This window comes from Lagopus leucura, unplaced genomic scaffold (genome assembly GCF_019238085.1).
Source record: "Lagopus leucura isolate 7727_CA_CO unplaced genomic scaffold, USGS_WTPT01 Super-Scaffold_810, whole genome shotgun sequence".
Lineage (NCBI taxonomy): Eukaryota > Metazoa > Chordata > Aves > Galliformes > Phasianidae > Lagopus > Lagopus leucura.
In genome coordinates this window covers 1,964,313-1,985,952 of record NW_024962261.1, presented here as the reverse complement: position 1 = coordinate 1,985,952, position 21,640 = coordinate 1,964,313, and the positions used below count along the sequence as shown (strand labels likewise).

Sequence of the window (21,640 nt, the reverse complement as noted above, 5' to 3'; positions counted from 1 at the left end):
TCTCACCCCAGCATTGTGGTGAGGTCTATACAATTCAAACAGACTCTCTCTCATTGTATTTTACTAATACTATATTTAGTAAAATCATTTGTTCCACCTCAGATCAGTGCTGTTGTTTTCAAGTATTTTGGGGTCCCCTGCTTCCCCTTTCCCAGAGGCGCGGATCCGCAGATCCCTCCGCCCTGCTGGTCACGGAACTGGGCCGGACCAGCCCATAAACCGTTGACAGGGTGTAACTTGGAATGCCTGAATTAAATATAATGAAAATACACACTGTAAAATGAACAGATGCTGTTTTGTTAGGATACAGTCAAAGCAATTACAAAACCAAGAAAACTCTCATTTTCTGTAAGAATGAGCCAAGAGATTTTTTTTTTTTTTTTTTTTGTCTCTTTATTTAACTTCAAAAAAATTCCATCAGTGATTCTTCTCTTCAGAAATCAGTAAGCTGGCTGCAAAGGTATGCATTTTGGTCTTGTACTACCATAATAAACTCCTATCACACTGTATCTGTTACTCACACTGGAATCTTTTTCTCTTGTCCTGCTTTCAAAGGAAACTTTGAGATGGCTATCAATAAATAACAAGATAAATTAAATAAACAGCCTATTATCTATTTTTCTTTTCATTGGTTGGTGAAAAATTTGCACAAACTACACAGAACGAGGCCAGTAGAAAAAAAAATACCACTTTCATTGTTCCACTGAGACAGATAACACACTGCTAAATATAGATTTTACAAAACTGCTGGCTTCTAAGTTCATAGGATTCATTTCCACTACTTCTCAGTGGCTCTTTCTCATCTGCCATGTCACTGTCTTTCATTTGTGCAAAATAAGCAGGAGAAGCTTTGCACTCTTGATGCCTGTCAAGAGATTTCAGGTGGATCAACATATGAAGAGTATAGGCGAGAACCAGCAGCAGAATCAGCGACATAACCAACCCCATAAGAATTGCTGGAGAGAAAAAGGATGCACAATCTTTGGCATAGGCAAAATGTCCTTCTTGAATGTTAAAACCTTGAATCTACAAAGAGAACAAAAGGGCTCATATTAAGTAAAATCTTTGCAAACAATTTTGTGAAGTTGCTCTGGTGCCACTGAAAGTTTTTGAGTTAGTATCATCATCTTAAAAAATTAAATCTCGCAGTGATATCTGGAGTTCACAGTGAGCTCATCCAGGTCAGTCTTCTGGAAACCAAAAGTTATTCTGATCTGCATCACTCTGTTGCCCAAAGGATTTGCAGTTCATATTTGAAACAAAATCTTCCACGATCACTCTCAATACTTTGGTCACATTTAATTGTAAGCGTGGTACAGTGCATTTCCAGTAACATTTGCTAAGAATTTCTAGACTCTCTGTTTCAAACTGCACAAATTTCAATGCACAAAACATGCATAATTGCCTACCCTAGTATTAGATTTTCATCGCCAGATTCAAGCAGCAGTACTGGTAACGAATCAGCCCAACTACAAGAAGGTGCATTCACCAATGGCCAGGACAAGTTTTACTTGTGGCTTCAGTTCTAGTGTGAAGTTCACCACACTGGCATTCACAGAGTTGACTGCTTCACTAAGATGGGTCCTTGGACATTTACCAAATGGGGACTAAAAGGGCAAAGAAGTCCCGTGTCACTGCATTTACTTCTTATACTGTTCTGCTTTACCCTTGCAAAAAAAAAAAAAGTACTGATGATGAGGCGGAGTAGAAGTACTCAGTGCAATCAGGGCTATTCGGCAATTTGGCTGGGATTCATCCCCTAAAACTTAGGTATCTAAAAGCAAAATATCCAAGCCGAGACATTTTAGAATCAACTATTGCCAAATTCAGAAATAATAGGCACTCTCAGCTGATGATTAATCTCATCCTATAATAAGGACTCAGGATGAGTAAGAAGAGTTATCCACTGGCTTTAGAGGCAGACTGGGGTGACTGTAACCAGAGCACAACGTTAACATTTCTTGTCTTCAAAAATTGAGTTAGATGGATCCCAACCTTGATGATTGGTTTTAAGAGTCCAGCTCAGAGACATCTAATATCAACAGTTAATTTTACTTATTAAGAGGAAACCCAAGCAAGACACTACAGAAAAGCTACATAGCCCTACATTTCCTTGACAGGAGAATGACTACAGTAATTTAAATCTCCATTTGCATTTAATTTGTTTAAAGTTCTGTGGAGGTTAGACAAATTGTACACAGGAGATCATAATACTTTCTTGGAACTTAAGTACAGAATTTCCTATCAGTCTACCTTTGGAATCCATTTGGCCTAATTCAACAGCATTACCTGGAAATCAATGAAAGTAACTTCCCAGAGCTTTGAAACATCATTTGCAGAGCTCGGTATCAGGAGGGCATCATATCTCTGCAAGCTGCTCACGTGTTCACAGTGGAAGGAGTAACTTGCTGGTGCATATATTCTTGTTGCATTAAATGTTGCTTGTACAGAGTGGTTGTAAAGAAGCTGCAGTCTCTGTAAGCTGAACCAATTCTGAACAGACAGCTGGTAATAGCTGGTTGTTAGTAACAATCTGAAAATATTTTATGGGAAAAAAGAAGAATACAACAGCAAGTCTTAGAGTTGGAACTATTAGGTCCACATCTGATAATCTCAGAAGACCAACCAATATTATCAATTTCCTCCATTTATATTACTGCAAGCTCTCATAAGTCTGGAAAATAATTTGTGGTTCTTCAGTACTGTAGCTAAATGATTCTGTTGCTCTTCCCCACAGTGAGGAGAGTGGCAAGAGATTTTCCAAAAAAAAAAAAAAAAAAAAAAAAAAAAGAAATCTGTATCCAACGTTGGTATTCACTTCCAGCAACAACAGAGGAAGTCTGTCAAACCTTGGTCTGCTGATACATACGCTCATATGCCTGTAAGGCACTTCCTGAAGACTCCAGTGATCACTTTGAGATGTGATGCAATTCACAAGAAAACAGTATAGATTTTATAGACATTAATGATAACACTTCATATGTGAAATGTGTTTCTCATTCCAAATGTACTAAATTGTTGGAATGGAAAAGGCAAACTTTTCTTTTGTTAGTGCTGTGTACTGTTGTTTCTTACAGTTCCTCAGGCTTCACAGAGAACACTACAGGTTCGTTACATACTCTGAGATGCTTACCTATTTTAACTTTAGTCATGACACAGTAAATTAATAAGAGTGCATAGATGTGGAAGAAAAAAGGCTAAATCAATATGATCCAGTATACACTCAATTTATGCATGGAGTCTTGGTAAAATACCACCACATACAAAAATTATTTACCAGGAAATGCTGTTTTCTTTGGTCACCAAGAAGCAAACATGAAGTAGGTCACAGTCTGATGCCTGTGCAGCCTACACAGTTTTTTTCAACAAAATTTGCAAACAAAAAGTTAGCTAATTAGCAGAGTCTAGGAAATATCTGAGACTACTCAAATGAGATGACATGAACTTTTCTCATGCATAGAGAATTCAACATAGAAGAAAAAAATGCTGTAAGAAAATACAATAGGCAAATAATACAGTTGAAAATGACAGCTCTGTTAAATGCAAATGTCTTGATTATATCACAGTATCACAAAATGTTTGGGTTGGAAAGAAGATAATTGAAGATAATCTAGTTCTGAGCCCCCTGCCAAGGACAGGGACACCTGCCACTAGCTCACCATATCGGCAGTTCTATTACATCATTTTTTTCATCTCTTCCCCCAAAAAAATCACACAAATAATTGCATACCAAAGATACTATTTGTATCTTTGATTGTGTAATATTATTCTTTATCATATTACTTACCTAATAACAAGACCCTTTAGATTTCCAATATCACCAAACTTCAGAGAAAGCCTAAGTCAAAAAGTAAGTAATGTCAGGCTAGACAAAAACTTCAAAAGTCTTAAGAGAAAAAACAGCATAGAAAATTAAGCACAGTTACAGACAGTCTTTTACTCAGTATACCTTTAAAATCTGTAGAAAAAAACCTGCAATTATTAGATCTCCCTCCACTGAAATCCTGTAGCTCATATGTTAATTTGAATGAGGCCTAGACTTTCCACAAAGAACACAAGATATTTAAATCCCGCTGTTTCATCCTCAGTTGATAATTAGGTGCATTTGATCTATGCTCACCTTTTCAAGTCAAAAAGGCTGATTTGTAATACATGTATTGGTCAGGTGTAACCTATACATGTCATTAAAAAGAGCTACATGTAAACAGGCATGTAATCCTCATCTTTTTAGGTTCTAGAGTATAATAAAAGCAGATAGTATGGAAGTTCGAATTTTACACATATGCATCTGTACAGCAGTATAAATACACTGGCTGTGAGGTAGCTCTACAAAACCTCTGTGCAGTCATCACAGGCAACTAAAGTGAAAGGCCCTAGCACGTACAAAACTAATCAGAAACATACTGCAAACTATTTTATACTTTTTGTGAGCTTCTTCAGATGCTGAAAATTGCAGAACTTGTCAGCACCGAATGAGTATTCTGGATATTTCTTCCACAGCGAATATGTATTAAATTATTGTACAAGATGATACAAGCCAGTTGAATCATTGAGTAAACTTACATAACAGCTCAATAACAAAAAGTGCATGTCTTCACAGGGACATACATATGTAGGTAGGTCTATACATTACCTGCAATCACTGCATTGTATTCACCCAGGTGCGCAATTGAAACACAGCTTGCAATTTGATTATAATATGTGTGGTGGGCAAAAGAGGCGGAGCCAGCTGCACTGAACCCACCCTTCTGCAGCACTCCGTTGTTACCCACACAGTCCATGCTTGAACTACACACAATCGACTCATAAAAATTACCACTACAAATCATGTAACAACATTAAAAGGTTCTGATCACGTGGAGCCACATTACTAGCCATCGAGGGCCACAAGTGGGTTGCCTTCTCCCCCATAACTACACCTTTCCTTGTTTTACTACAAAGGCATATCATAGTCCAAGGATAGACACATCACAAAAGAAGATTAGACACTGGCAAATAAGACATGAAATTTAGTTGCTTGATCCAGGAATTGGTGCATAAAAACCAAACCAACAAACCACTGGCTAGTTTATTATATTAAATTTACATAGTAAATGCATATGCGTTTGTAGCCAGATCCTGGCTCCAGCTACTTTGCATTGATCAGGCAGTATAAAGCTATTATGAAGCTAATCCAAAACCACAGCACAGGATTGTCTTAGCAAAGAAGGCGTCAGACGAGAGAAGTTTAAGGGGCTTCTCTGGGTGAGAAAAACAGGACAATTCATCATGTGAGCACTCAGACAGATAATCCACTAAGTTGGTAAGCCACTATCCATCATATCTGAGAAGCCATGGTAGTCTGGTGAAATTCCCAGTGACTGGAAAAGGGGAAACGTAGCCCTAATTTTTAAAAAGAGAAAAAAGGAAGACCCAGGAAATAGAGGCCAATCACTCTCCCCTCTGTGCCTGGCAAGACCATGGAGCAGATCCTCCAAGAAACCACATTAAGGTACATGGAAAACAAAGAAATGTTGGTTGCCACCAACCACGGGTTCACTAAGGGCAAACTGCGACCTCATACGAGTGTTTACAGCATTGCTGGATGAGGGAAGAACAACTGACATCTTCTACCTACAAAGCATTTGACATTGTACCACATGACATCTTTGTCTCTAAATGAAAGCAACATAGAGTTGACAAATGAGCCACTCAGTGGAATTGGCTAGCTGGTCGCACTCAAGGATTTGAAGTCAGTGGCTCCATGTCCAGGTAGTGATAAAGGGTGCTCCTCAGAGGTCCATATTGAGTTTGGTACTATTAAACATCTTTGCTGGTGACACAGACAGTGAGACTGAGTGCACTCCCAGCAAGTGTGCAGATGACACCAATTGTAGCATCATAGGCTATCCCAAGTTGAAAGGGATCCATAAAGATCAACAAGTCCAACTCCTGGCACCACAGAAAGATCAGACTGTATGACTGAGAGCATTGTCCAGACGCTTCTTAAACTCCAGCAGCTCGGTGCCATGACCACTGCCCTGGGAGTTCATTCCAATGCAGTCAACTCACTGCATCACATCAGAGGGACAGGATGCCATCAAGAGGGACTTGGACAGGCTTGAGGGACCTGGATGCCTATGTGAACCTCCTGGAATTCAACAAGGGTAAGTGCAGAGTTCTGCAGCTGGGTCAGGACAATCTCAATTATGAATACAGGTCAGAAGATGAGTGGCTTAGGAGCCACTTGAGAGTACTCCCTGCAGTACTTAGGAGTACTGGTGAATGAAAAAGTGAACAGGAACGAGTAATGTGCACTTGCAGCAAAAAACATCAACTGTGTCCTGAGCTGCACTAAAAACAAAAGGTGTCGCTAGCAGGTTGAGGGAGCTGATTGTCCCTGTCTACACCACTTTCAAGAGATCCTACCTTGAGCACCCTGTTCAGCCCTGGGGCTCCTAGCACAAAGAACACATGGATCTGTTGAAATGGGTCCTGAAGAGGCCACAAGGATGCTCAGAGGGTGGAACACCTCTCCAATAAAAAAAGGCTGTGTAAACATCTCTAGGATATTAAAAAAATGCATACCTTCCTAGTATGGCTATGGAATGGGAGGATTTGGGATCCAGTTAGGTTAACTGGTAGGAGCGAGGGAATGAACTGTTCATACTAGTAATTCATGCCAGAATAGTATGCAAACCTGTAGTTATTTCACCTTTAAGAATCAGCAATTCGTAAATCACATTCTGCAACAAGGGGCTACTTAAGTCTCTCTAAATACATAAGTGCATCTTTATGCTGTAAACAATAATGGCACATATCCTTTGTGGAAGTAAGTAGTCCACCACCCAAAGTCACATACAGCCAGCCTCTAAATCCTGACGTTTCGCATAGGGCCCATTATTCATTTTCCCAAAAAGCTACTGAAAATAGCTGGATACTGAAGAGATCAATAGCTCCAATCTCACAGATACTAATGGGAAACTGGCTGGCCACAAGGACTGACATTAGTGAAGATGAAGACAGACATGTACGTCTATATGCTGTATGAAGCATTTATCTGAAAGCATCTAATGCACACTGCTTTGCTGGCTGCAATGCACCTTGATGTACTGGGGCTCTATACTACATATTACGAGGTTTGTTTCTTCAACATTTACTTACTAGACTTGTTATCTGGTACTATTTCACTGAGATCTTACATTGCATTGTCTTCACTGCAGTTTGAATCTCCAACATCCACTGTTGCATGGACACCAAATGTCTTCTCTGTCAAATCCAGCTGTGTGTGGTTTTCAAACTTAATCATGATCCTCTTGGCCCAGAAGAGAATGCAAGGGATGCCATTAACTGTGACATTGAGAGGGCTGTAGTGGCTGGGGGTGAATGGCCTCCAGGATGGCCTTTCCAGCTGCTCCTTTCTGCTCAAGTTGTAGCTGACAACCTGAAGGATCATAAGATAAATATCAAAAGGAGGGTACTGCAAGAGACATTCTCCATCCTACAATAAGGTAACCACTTGGAAAGCATTGCTAGAGCCAGGTCTTAGCTGCAGCAGTACTGAGGTAGGAATGCACAGACTTACCTGTCTCACCCCTCCCAACACTGGGCAATGTACCATACAGACCTTTAGCTCCAACACAACTGGCAAGATAGCTAATATAAGCTAAAGTTGTTTTTCTAGTCACTCTACAGAAGTATTATTAGAGTAACTGACATTTTTTTATCCCACCTCAGCCCAATACAAAAAGATGAAGCAATGCTAGAATCACAAGCTGCTCACCCCTGCAAAAGGCTCTCTAGGACTCAGCTGCGGCAAAGCATACAGCCTACCATACCAAAAACAATTTAGGCAGCTCGAAAGGTGGGAAAAAAAAAAAATCAACTTTAAATTGACCTTAGACAGTTGGGCCCGTATCATGGCTCAGTGTGGAACTCTGCTTTTACAGAATCAGCAGTTCGTAACATTAAACGCTGGGAACTGCAGCTTCCACCATGTTCTCAAAAGAGGTCAGAGAAAAAATCCTATCCCCTCTGCGCCAAAGAAAGACAATTTGACTGTGAGATTATATAAAGTGAGACAGTAAGTTAGGGTTCAGAAAGGATTTCAAAATTTGTCATTTTCGTATTTTAAGATTTACAGATTTTAGCTCTTTTTCAACTATGCATGCATCCCATCTAAACATAATAATGCATGTAATGTCTTCATGGCTGTTTCACATTCAGCAAATTCAAAGCATGAACAAAAACAAAGCAGGTATTCTTTCTATGTTTCAGTCACAAACAGCACCTTATCAGGCTCCAGAAGGGACACGGTTAAGCCCCAAAGCTTTGTCTTGGCTTAAAGAGATGGGTTTTTTTGCTGTTAAGATTAGCAAATCACATCTCCCAGCTCAGACCCTGAAAGACCCTTTTGATACTTGACCTCACATATAGCACAAGGCTGCTTTAGGAATTAAAATTAGTAAGTAGTCACAGCAACAAAGCAGAAAGCAAGGTAAGATCAGCAAGAAACACTGACTATGAATGTTATTTGGATAAGTAATAAGGCTGTATTCTCAGAATTACCAATAAAATAAATTTTATAAACAACGTATTTACATTAGAATGCATCACCTGCATGGTTTTTGATAGTGGAGCCTTTTCCTCTTCATTTCTGACAAGACCCACAGAGTAGACTCAGAAAATACTGATGGAATTTAAACAATCAGTTTTGCTTCAGATATTTTTTTTGTACCAAGCAAAATACTGGGCTCTGCAGTCAAATGCAATTGTACAGAAGAGGAGGAGTACAATTTGGTTCTTCTAGAACAACCCTGTGCCTGAGCCCAGTGACAGCACCAGCAATGAAGCCTTACCTCACTACTTAGAAAAGCAGAGACACTGAAACGCATGTTGGAAATCAGTAGCACACCATAATGACTCAGAATTTTGTTGGCTATTTCCTGTAAATAATAGACTATTTTATTCAATAATTGAAGTTAAAAGATCTCAGCATGTTTCTGAAGGAAAAAAAAAAAAAAAAAAAAAAAAAAAAAAAGAAGACAAAGCTTTTCCAATACAGTTCCTGCAAGCATTACCTGTGCAATTGCCACTTGATTTACATTCAATTTTGGCTTCACACCACCATCATAGCGTCGACCTGCAGATAGAAATTGTGTTATGAGCCCACACAGAACATATCCACTCATTGTACAACCATAATCTTGCACATTCTGGCACAAGTAGCCTTGAACAAAATCTCTTATTTTGTTTTGGCAAATATGTGTCTCGATGCAAATATCACCTTCAACATCCATCTTATGTTTTAGTTTACCTTGCTCATAAAATAAAGTCTCCTTTTCAGTGAATATTTTGCCATCCTAGCTGGGAAGAACTCCAGTGGCCAAAAATGACAGGATTTAGCCTATCCATGTATACATGTGTATACATCTCACACTTAATAAAACCTTACTTTTTCTTTATGCAACAAGCTATTTTCAAAGTGTGTGTGTTGAATTACAAGGCAAGAGCCTGTGTAGCAGTTTCTTTCCCTGCAGGGGACAGAGATGGGAACCTGTGACAAACAGATGGCCTGTCTATCTTCACTGTCAGGACAGTGAAGATTTGTAGGAGTGAACTCGCTTCACAGACCTTCTCACATCTTCACCCTTCAAACACTTAGCTCTGTTTTCATCTGGTTTTAAAAAAAAAAAAAAAAAAAAAAAAACAAAAAAAAAAAAAGAAAGAAAAAAAAAAAATGAAGACTTCTTTGTTCTATATTCTCACTATATTTCAAAGTCAATTAATACATGATTGTTTTAACCAGGCAAATCCCTTAAAGGATATCTGTTAAGGGTAGGTATGTTTTAACGGAACATTTGACAAAACAGTCAGCAATACCAGAAGGAGCAACTCCTGGGAATGAAGATTTTTTACAGCTGCACTGTCAAAGCCAGCATCCAGGCATTTAGCCCACTGAAAGCCTTACCAGTTCTTTGCAGAGAATCTTGATCTGAAACTACATGTGAACTAGAAGAGAAGAGAAAAATATTTACTTTACAGCATCTGAAGTCTCCAACAGGTTCACTAGGAAGAGCTCCTGCTGCTATGTTTCATTCAGTATAACATTTACAATAAAAAAATACTTGAAAAGATGCATGCAAAGACCAGAACAATGTAAGGACAATGAGCAAGAGCGATACCAACTTAAATGTCTTCATCTTAGCGGCAGAATGGTGTGAGACACAGCATCATAAACTCATGTAGAAGGAACAGAGCAGCCTTGAAATCCATTTCTATCATGTCTAAGCAGTTCTGGCAGCAAGGGAATTTGATCCTTCTGCACCTGGCTCACTCAAAACCCATGTAACTCCATGAGCCAGCAGAATGCCCAGGGGGCCAAGACCAATGGCATCCTGGCTTGTATCAGAACTAGTGCAGCCAGCAGGAGCAGGGAGGTGATTATCCCCCTGAACTCTGCTCTGCTGAGGCCGCACCTCAAGTACTGTGTTCAGTTTTGGGCCCCTCAGTACAAGAAAGTCATCAAGGCTCTGGAGTATGTCCAGAGAAGGGCAGTGAAGCTAGTGAGGGGTCCGGAGTACATGTTCTTGGGGAGCACTGAGGGAACTGGGTTTATTCAATCTGGAGAAAAGGATGCTTGGGGAAGCCCTTATTGCCCTCTACAACTCCTTGAGAGGAGGGTGTAGCAAGGTGGCGAGTGGCCTCTTCTCCCATGTAACAGTGATAGGACAAGAAGGAAAGGCTTCAAGTTGCACCAGGGTAGGTTCCAAGCTGGACATTAGGAAAAAATTTCTTCTCAGAAAGAGCGATGAGGTATTGGAACAGGCTGCCCAGGGAAATGGTGGAGTCACTGTCCCTGGAAGTGTTCAAAAGAAGAGGGCAGATGTGGCACTGAGGGACATGGGTGATGAGCATGTTGGAGGCGGGTTGATGGTTGGACTGGATAATCTTAGAAGTTTTTTCCAGCCTTAATGATTCTATTATTCTATCATCTCACACATAACATCTTGTTTACACTCATGGTTTAAAGGGCAAGAGGCTCCTTCCTGTGATCAGTGCCTCCCTAGCAAAAGCATTTTTTCATAGGCATACTCTGTGCTGTCAAGGATAGACCTGTTGTGCACCTCTGCAAACTCCTCAAACCCAGAAGGCAAAACAGAGAAAAGTGAAGGGAGTTCATATCCCAGCTTGTCACTTTGTCACGAAACACCAGGCCTGATGAGCAGCTGTGCTCCTGACCATACAGGACACTCAGTCCCTTTAGCAACCAAGGCAATAAAACAGAAGACAGTCTCCAGAGAAAATGTGACACAGTACAAAAAGACAGCTACGATCTGCAGCACAATGCAGTGATTCTAATCTGAGCTGAATGAGCCAAAAAGATCTTATAAGAACTTCAATATAGATAACATTGTTCAAAATCAGTTTGGCAGTTTTAATTAAACAAAGTGAGCCCAGCTCTTTCTCCAGTCAAGAGCTGTTAAATCCCACAGACTTCAAAAAGATGGCGCACTTTCAGCCATTGTCACCACGTTTCTGAGCCAGGTGTTAGTGCTAGGATAGTTTTTTTAAACCACTGCTTCACAAGAAAGGAGCAGAAGCAAAGTAGTTTTGCTGTATCTACCAAACCTAAACAATCCAGAGCATAATTCCAAAGCAAATTTGTTTACTGTAACTTCAATAGGATCCCACTGAGATGCATGTACTGGACCGTATACATCAACCGCCCTTAACCCAAGACTCACTCTGGCCCAACCTGCACCAGAAAGACATGGTTAGATCACACAGCAGACTTCAGCATCTCCAAGAGTCCAGTGCAAGGAACAAAAACTGGCAGTCTCAAGATATGACCATAATAGACTTAATTTTGTTGTCTTGGCCAGACAAAGCTCTCTCTAAGCTTCTTTACTGACTAGGAGCACAGGCTGTGTCATTTGGGCCCAACAGTAATTTCCTCTCTCCGTTTTTCAGGACAGATTGTGCCTTTGGGACAAAGAAGGCAGTAGATCATCTGGGCATTTTTTCTTAGTAAAAGCTATAAAAATGAGGCACACCAAAAAGAAATTGATGTGAATTATTTAGATACTAACTCTAGTTATATTTGGTTGTATCTCTATATATTTGTTAGTTATACACTTAGCTTCTTTGCATATGCTTAGTTAAAAGCTCAAGGCCCATTATTCCATTTGGAAACTGCCATGCTGAAACAAGTAGACTAAAACTAGGATGTGAGGAGACAAGTGAAATTGCATAATTCAGTTAATTTCATCACTGAGAGGTTTTTATGTTGGTCCAAAAGAGAAATGGTTGGTTATAGTATTACGAATGCTGATAAGAAAGTCATTACTTATCTCCCATCTGGGATAATGCTAATACCACGGCCACGCCAAGTGGTTCACCTAAAGGAATACTAATTGATAAGCCACATCAAGCCCTCAGGAGAACAAATAATGAATGAATATATGAGGCAGCATACTCGTGACAAAAAACTCCACAGGGTTATACCTAGAAGACAGAGACAAATGCCCTCCACTCAGACTGTGAGGCTGTATGGGAACTGCTGAGTCACGGCCTGAACCTCTGATTAATCACCTGAGGTGAGCCTTGAGTCAGCCAGAAGAGCACAGGTGAAGGCAATTCACCTGTGCTGCCGGAAGGGGTGGAGCCAGGCTGCACCCCTCCTGGACCTATTGAAGAGCTGGCTACCAGAGGGGAAGGATCTCTTCTGGAGATCCCCTCTTTTGGTATCTTCTGGTGAGCTCAACCCAAGGGTAAGCTCTTCCACTTATTCTCTTTTTGTGATCGTTGTCTGCTTTGCCTTACTCTCTTGATTATATTGCAATTATAACATCTTGATATTTATTGATTATACACAATTATATTGTGATTATAACATCTTGGTTATACAGAGGCTCAGGCTGAAGTCTGTGACAATGCAGTCTGACGCCTTCACTTCACATGCAATAAACCACAGCAGTGCATAGCCATGCTACTCCTGAAGGCCAAATTGCTTTTTCCAGCACAAAGATATTCAAATATAGATGAATGCGCACAGCTGATGAAATATTCATGCTTTCATGAGGAACGCAGTATAGAGCGCAAGCCAGGAATCACCGCTAAGTACCACAGTATGACAAATGCTCTCAGCCACATGGCAGTCTTCTCACACACTTGCAGGCAGAGGCAAAGGAGCGGAATGCCTCCACCTCGGTACTACTTTTTCTTACCCTGCTCACCAGCAATGCCAGCTGCCTACCGTGTGAAACCCCACTAAAGGGTTTGCTTCGCCTCACTACAGCCCAACTTCTGTGGCACAGACAGTGGTATATGGTAAGGATCGCCTCTGTTTCTCTGAACAGAAAAAATCTGACAGTTTTATCAGGTCCATCAACTGCATTTGACATTTATAACCCTGAGGTTTCGTGGAAGCATGTCATCTGTGACAGAAACAGGTGGCCTTCAATTTGACACATCCCAGTGTCAAATCAGAGGCCCTTTCAGCCAAGACCAATTGACAGGTGATTTCTGGCAGCCAGTTGCTTTTGCCCTCATAAGATGAAAGCATTGTAAGAAATAATGGGAGAAGTTAATGGTGAAATAAGAGCACATATTTGCTTGTATACACAAAACATTAACTACAGTAAGGGGAGAAAGGAAACTACCTCTAGCTAGCCCTAGAGCTTTCTTCTCCACTGCCTGCAAAACTGTCAATAGAGGGGCTGCGAATCAGTAAGAGCAAATCATTTTAGCAAACAAAAACATACACATGACTTATAAAAACGTAATTCTTTTTCAGCCATTCTGCCCTACAGTAATTTCAAATTCAGGAGCACACACAGTGTATGATGTGAGGACTAACATATTTCTTTACCAATTCAGAAATAACTAGCCCAGACATATGCAGGAAATACGCTGTATGTTGAACTTATCATTCTTAGTGTGTCAGGAGCCCACATGAAATTGGCTTAGCCCTAATACAAAGCACTGGGATGACTAATCACTATGTAAAACCCAATTAAATAAGATTATAAGAATAAAGAAGTGTAAATTCCCTCTTATCAGACAACCTTATCTATCTACATAAGATAACAAAGTCTAACTTTGTATCTAAAATGTTCATGTATATTCCACCCCTTGAAGACTCTCATGCAAGCAGCCTTTTGGCCACTGAAGTGATCAAAATAAATAACCTGGAATGCAAAAATAATCAAGTGTGGAGGCCATACTTTTCATGCTATCAGCTTACAATGCTTCAGGTGAAGCAATACAAAGGCTGTCGTTTACTTTTCATATCACTGCTCTCACAAACTGCATCAGGTGCCAAAATATACTCCGCTGCAGTATTTACTCCAATCATCACTCACTCGCGTTGTGCAGATGCAGACTACCTCACTGACTGCAAAACTGGTCTCAATCACTTATGAAGTATTTATTTGAAAAATAATGTGAACCTTCCCACTCACTAAATATGAAATTATAATGACCAAAGGAGAGGAATGCTTACTGAGCAGCTGGCAGCAACAGCCAGATTGTAGTCCCAGGGACGCTGTTCATATGTAGTATCTCCACAGTTATTAAATCATAATTGTGAGTCACATTCAAAGTAAAATCTAGTTCCTCCTAAGAAATGTACCTAACAAAAACTGTAATTAAATTTAGAATATATCTGCTGAAGTTATATCATTAAAAAAAAAAAAATGTACAAAGCCTGCATCTCTTTACAGATTTTAAATATTTAGTGTCAAATTTGGGTAGCTCTATTTGTGATGGAACATAGGGAGACAGATTTACATAATTATTTTATTTTGCACTGAGTATTGTTTGATCTGTACTTTAATAGAGTTAGGACCTACAAAAAATTATAGTTTTGAATACCAATAACAAAACTGAGCTCGCAGAAAGTCTGGTGAATTATAGGTATGATCTCACCTCCACTGAATGCAAAAGTTGAATTCCCATTCAATTCAACAGCAATAGAAGCACAACTACAGTTCCTAACTTTTATTAGAATAAAGCTCATGCAATGTTTCACTCTCTTCTCTCAAATTTTGATCTGATAGCAAGGAAGTGCAATTATTCTAAGAAGGCACCAACAAATCTGAAAACTGGCAGAGGAGAACAAGAAGTAAGCTATTTAAATGAAAACATGTTGTAGCACTTACTGGTAACTGACTACCAGCTCTCGTAATACAAGCTTAAGCAAATCACCACATGTCCTTCTTGCCAGCAGTGATCTTCATCAGCATATTTGATGTTTGCTACTAGTGACTTGGGGACATGATTCAACATACAGTTTAGGCTCTTTATACTTTTATAATGCTTGGCATTAGAAAGTCCTCTTAATTTGGGCTTCCTATTAATACTTCACTAAGTTAAAAAAATGGCACAATAAACAGCAATGAATCCAAATTCCTTCCAATTTCTTAACCGTAAGACTTTTAACAGTGCTGAATTCACGCTTCTGCACAAGTAGAATATTTTAGCATGCATGTTTCATGGAGTAGTTTTCACACCCTTCCTGCTATTCTATTTCTTAAATAAAAATAAAAATAAATAAATAAACAAATAAAATAAAAGAATAAAAGAATGAAGTAGAAAAAGGCCAGGGAAAGTCAAAGCAAGAGAGTTATGAGCAAGAGAATCATTAAATGTAAGACAGATGCTCAGAAAACATTCATTTTAAAACCATTTTTAGTGTTACACATAGAATTGTTTTAAAGTTGTTTTCTTACATGGCGTAGGCTTCAAAATTTCTACTAATTTCTACATTATCTACATATCTCTGAGAGGAGAACTGAAATCATGCCCTGACATTCCAAACCACAGCAAGATCTTCCACACTACACACACCACTAAAGGTCGCCCTTCAACACACGCACCCAACTTCACCAAGTCAGCAAGTGCTCCATCACTCACCTGCCATCCACTGTGGCTAGCGTCTGTTCCACAGCTGCTGCGAAGCCCAGACACGAGAACAGAACGAACAACTTAAGTGCGGCGTTTCTTTCCATGGAGAAGGGCCGATGCCTCCACACCGAGCACATTTGCTCCTCTGGGCTGGGGAGGGCTGCGCGGCCCCGCACGCCCGGCGGTGTGATGGACAGCAGATGCAGCCAACGAGAGCCGTCTCTGCTCTGGTACCCGGCGGGAGAAAGACTGTGTGTTCCTGTGTTCACACGTACACTGACTGCATGCACCGACAGCAGGCACGGCCCATGTCCCTGCGAAAGATTATTGGTTTGGGGGGAAAATGTACTGGGATGTGCGAGATGTCTTTCAGGAAGAAAAAAAAAAAAGAAAGGGGAAAAAAAAAAAAAAAGAGAAAGAAGGAGAAAAAAAGAAAGAAAAAAAAAGGTTGGTTCTACAAGCTCTGACTACACTAAAGCTGCACTGAGCAGCTTGTTATCTAAACTTTACAGAAGGGTAAAGTTATGTTTCCAAACAGCTCATAAATTTTCCTATCTGTATAATTTAATAAGGATTATTTGTATTCTAAAGAAGACTTACAATACCTTTACAATACTAGTGCTAGCTCCATTTTACTGATGGGGAATTAGACTTAGCTCAGAAGTCAAACATTCAGAGTTGGTTAACTTCAGTTTCACTCAATTTGTGTGCACCCGCCTCTCTGGTGAGATGTTTACATACCCACAGACAACGCAAAGCAGAACTAGCATTGCCAAATGTCCACAGAATGACAGCACCTCCGTTTGGGAACTGTCAGACTGAGGCACCAGGTTCCACACGTAGCACAGGCTGGATCAGGTTGTTCTGATGAGGACACCTGCTTCTACAAGACCTCTGTCCTCATGTGACTCATCAGAACGGACTTCCAAGTTGGACATTAGGAAAAATGTCCTCAGTGGAAGAACGGTTGGGCATTGGAACAGGCTGCCCAGGGTGGTGGTTGGAGTCACTGTTCCTGGAAGTCTTCAGGAAACATGGAGACATGGCGTGGATGGACACAGTTAGTGGGCACGGCGCGGATGGGCTGAAGTGTTGGACTCGATGATCTTAGTAGTCTTTTCCAACCTCAATAATTCTATGGTTCTCTGACTGCAGTTCTATCTGTGCGGGGTAAGAGGAGGGTAGGGCACAATGATTTCTCAAACCTACCGTCCATGCGCTTTCTTTACATAAACTCACTAACAGCAACTTGTAATCAAAGCATCTACGCAGGGAAAGCTGAAGTAAGGGTGCTTTCTGCTGCATCCACTGTCAAAACCATGCTCTTCCACCTGCTCACATTCGGTCTGGCCTCAGTCATGAGCACAGCTACGACTGGTGATCAAATTGAGAAAAAACCTCTGACAGAAATGCCTTTTTAGTATAGCTTTCAGCATCGGCAGCCCACTCTTGAAAGATCAGTCTTGAGAGGCAGTTCAGACCAGTGCTCAGCTCACATTTGCAGCCATGTCCACTTAAATAACCAGGCAGGAGATAGCCACAACCACTTGCAGCCAACAGCTGCCTTTATGCATCTGTGTATGAATGTTCATACACCATACCCAACCAATACCCAATCTACACCCAACCGTAAGGCACGTTAATGCCTTGTGTGGCAGCTAATGTAAGCTACCCACTGATGTGATCACAGAATAAGACCTACTTCACTGATTAAGAGCTCCTGTCTATTGCATTCCAGATACAAGATTAAGATAGGGGCTTTAGCACTGCAACTATTCAAAAGGATTTGCCATCTTAATTTCTCTTTCAGGGATACAGAGACTACTCACTAATCTTAAAAATCTCTCAACAGCTTGTCCAGAGCCATGCTGCTTCTATCCAATTTAAGGTGGAATCTAGATACTTATGAGAATCCTCACATGAAAAATGAGGTGAGAGCAGTGAAAAATAATGAACAAGGGACAATAAGCTCAACATTTTCCATGAAAAACCAGAAATTTCTGATGCCAAATGCAGAATAAATACACCAGTAAAGAGAAGTGGCTGCGAACTTTATGAAATCATGAAAGGAGGCAGAAGTGTCACACACATTTCTAAAAATTAGTAAGCCACAAAAAATAAAGGATGTTAAATTCTCTAGTATCCCTGAACATAGTTCCTTTTAAACAAGTTTTTGAGTTTTTTAGGTTTTTTTTTTTTTTGCTTGTTTGTTTTGTTTTTAAATAAAAATGCAGTCTTCCTATTTGTACCTTGGGATTTCACACATGTGGGTATTTTGTACATGTTACAGAATCACAGAATCACCCGGGTTGGAAGGGACCTCAAGGATCATGTAGTTCCAACCCCCCTGCCTAGCAGGGCCACCAAACATACACATTCAGATCAGGTTGCCCAGGACCCCGTCCAACCTGGCCTTGAACACGTCCAAGGACGGGGCATCCACAACCTCCCTGGGCAGCCCGTTCGAGGGCCTAACCACTCTCCTAGTAAAGAACTTCCCCCTAACATCCAACCTAAATCTTCCCTCCTTCAACTTGGATCCATTTCCCCTAGTCCTGCTGTTGTCAGCCCTTTTGAAGAGTTTACTCCCCTCCTGGGTGTAGGTTCCCTTCAGGTATTGATAGGCTGCAATGAGGTCACCCCGCAGCCTTCTCTTCTCCAGGCTGAACAAGCCCAGCTCCCTCAGCCTGTCCTCATAGGGGAGGTGCTCCAGCCCCCTGATCATCTTAGTCGCCCTCCTCTGGACCCTTTCCAAAATCTCAATGTCTTTCTTGTACTGAGGGCTCCACACCTGGACACAGTACTCCAGGTGGGGCCTCACAAGAGCCGAGTAGAGAGGGACAATCACCTCCCTGTCCCTGCTGGCCACCCCTCTCCTGATGGAGCCCAGGACCTCTCCTGATGGAGCCCATGTTCATTTTTCACTGGTACAGGAGCAAATGCTAAGAAAGAAAAATGCTGAAATACAAATACTTGCTGCACAGATTAACAAACTGTGTGTCCTCTGAGGTGAGAAAGGGAGATAAAAGGTATCGACAAGACTTGGCAGACCACAGCTAAACTAAATCTCTATAGGCTGAATTCAATGAAAAGTCCATTCTCTGTCAACAGAATGTATATTTAATTGTTCTTCTGCCAGCATATTTCTGCGGGGCTTCCAATCTTACAGAGAAAATGCTTTTTCAGTCCATGTTTCACAGAGAGAGGAGAAAAGTACATATGAGTGTGCTCAGACATAAGGTTCTTTTCAGACAACTAATAGAACACATAATGCCAAACTGCTAACACAGTTAAACCAATATGAAAATATTCTGACTTTCTCACTACATACTACTAGCACATGCTTATAGGAATTCACTAACTAGCAGTCATCACTTGACAAACTGAGAGAAGGAATGAAGAAAAGTCTTTCCTTACCTCTTGGCATTTGCTGATAATATAAAGCATTCTATGCCATTCTTAAAAAGGTTCCTTTTGGTTGAACTTCAAGAATAAACAGACTAAACTGAAAGCAAAGAAGCCATCCTATGCATACACTTTGTTCCGGTGAAGAATTATGACAAACATCCAACTCTGCAACAAAATTTCTATGAAGCCTGTAAAGGAAACTTTTTGAATGGAGCCTCTATGCAGGAGTCTTGATTAGATGAGCTCTTGTGATTTGGTTGACAAGCTACTGTGTATATTTGCATGTTTTATGTTGAAATCACACAGACAAGCAAAGCTTAATCAAATGTACCTTAATCTGCAACTACATACATACTCAGTGGACAAAGGGTGAACAAAGGATCACATGCAAAACCCAAATTCTGTTTTATGGAACACACAAGGTTGCATTCAGTTCCATAAATGCATCCAACAAACTTCCTAGGGGAATAACAATAACAGTTTTGTCTGCATCTCGCAAGAAGGACTATGGTGGGCTGACTGGCTACTATTTCAAATAAGAAAAATAAAATACTGTTTTATTGTCATGATTTCTCCATCTGACAATAAGATACTGCTTAGGATTACTCTTCAAGCAAAACTTCTCCTTGGGATGAAGGAGAGCTAAGCTGCTATCACTCATTTATTTCTTAGCAACGTGGTATTTCAAACACCTCTGCTGCAAAATGAATAGCAGTCAGAGGGAAGACACAGATCTCATTGTGCCTCTTTTTGGATCTGCTCTTACTGCTCTTATTGTTTGGGATTTATCTTGCAGAAAAGGTAGTTAAGAAAGCAGTTGGCAATTCAGAGAAGGATTCAGAGTTTCATGTGGGTTGTGAAGCAAAAAAATCAAAGACCGATAGGTAAGCCAATCAGCATTCCTGGCCTTCCACACACCCCCAAGTGTGTCACCACAGTTCAGCAAGCCTTCTGTCAAAGAAGATGATTACATAAATGTTGATGGAGGCCTAGAGATGACAGCTGTTCTGCCTCATGCTGCAGTGATTATGTACGCGGTGAGTTTGCATGCAACGAACGAGAGTGCACACATAATTTTAAACATGGATAATTTATCTCTTTGGAGGGCATCTCCTCAGGCAGACAATGGCACAATTTATTTTCAACACAGTTTACCTTCAGATGACATATCAGGTCACTGTGATCAGAACAGCTTTTTAAAGTAACACGCCTAACAAAATAATGAAGTATGACATATAAGCAACTGTACAAACACTTCAGAAACCATTAGAATTTTTGTTGACTAAGATAAGGCGTTCCTCTGGTTCACAAACAGCTACAATGGATTGATTCCTGAAATACAACAAAAGTATGGGCAAAAAAATTAGCTTTATCTAGAGTTTATCCCAGTTTCAGCAAAATCTCCTCTTGGCAACTAATTTGCCTATGTGCTTTTCAACCATCTACACCACACAGCGATTACAGATTAGGTTAGATCTTACAAGAAAACTCTCCACAGTGAGAGTGCTGAGGCCCTCGCACAGCTGCCATGGGGCTATGGCACCCCACCCCTAAAGGCCTCAGGTTGGATGGGGCCCTGGGCAGCCTCATTTGGGGGGAGGGCAACGTGCCCACAACAAAGAGTTGGAACTGGGTGGGCTCTAACATGTCTTCCAATCCAAGTCACTCTATGATCCTATGAGTATATGGGGGAGGGGGAGGGGGGGAAAGAAAAAAAAGGAAAAAATAGAGCAGTCTGTGCCACAGCACTGATCTACCACGGCGAAGGGAGGTCCCCACACCCTAGCGCATGGAGCAAGCGGAGCTGAGCTGCAAGCACGCCGCGGAGCACAAAGGCGCCAGGCACACGGGGGCCTCCCCCCGCCTATTCACAGCGGCAAAATGGCGGCGCCCACCCGAGAGCCGGCGAGCTCACAGCGCCCCCTTGGGTCCGGGCGGTCGCCAACTCCTCGGGAAGAGGCGGCGCAGCTCTGCGTCCCCGTCGCAGATGACACCTAGGCCTTAGCGCGTTACCGAGCAATTCCCTTAATAACGCATCGAAAACCATCGTTTGCTTCAGTACGCTCCGTCACAATTTCCTTCCTAACGGCTTTTATACACTTAATTAGTCTTGATCCTCTGTAAGACTTTAAAACATCCTTACGAATTTAATCTCTTTAAACTATCGGACCGGGGCTCCCTAACGCCCATCGCCGGCTCCGCACGCGCCCAAAACGATCACGCTCCGCCTCAGGCGGCTCACGGCCGCCCCGCCCGGCGAGGTCGCCCCGCGCCTGCCGGCTGTTTTCAGTCAGGCGCGGCGCGGGCAGCCCGCGGGGGTCCTCGCGAGCGCGACTAGGCGGCG

The 21,640-nt window shown here is 41.3% G+C and overlaps 1 protein-coding gene across 3 annotated transcripts; it reads right to left on the bottom strand.

The window, feature by feature from the left end:
* Positions 1-396: 396 nt before the first annotated feature.
* LOC122177121 (V-type proton ATPase subunit S1-like protein) lies at positions 397-21,469 on the bottom strand. Of its 3 annotated transcripts, XM_042866243.1 has the most exons (8): positions 21,440-21,469; positions 15,898-16,202; positions 9,950-9,990; positions 9,060-9,121; positions 7,182-7,423; positions 3,788-3,838; positions 2,290-2,533; positions 397-1,026 (listed from the first exon to the last, which is right to left on the bottom strand). In XM_042866243.1, exons 2-8 carry the CDS (start codon positions 16,023-16,025, stop codon positions 724-726), a joined length of 1,071 nt encoding a protein of 356 aa, XP_042722177.1. In that variant the 5' UTR covers positions 16,026-16,202; positions 21,440-21,469; the 3' UTR covers positions 397-723. The 3 variants fall into 3 exon arrangements, with proteins under 3 accessions (XP_042722177.1, XP_042722176.1, XP_042722178.1); XM_042866242.1 differs by lacking the exon at positions 21,440-21,469 and having other exon boundaries at positions 15,898-16,276; XM_042866244.1 differs by lacking the exons at positions 9,950-9,990; positions 21,440-21,469 and having other exon boundaries at positions 15,898-15,949.
* Positions 21,470-21,640: the final 171 nt, after the last annotated feature.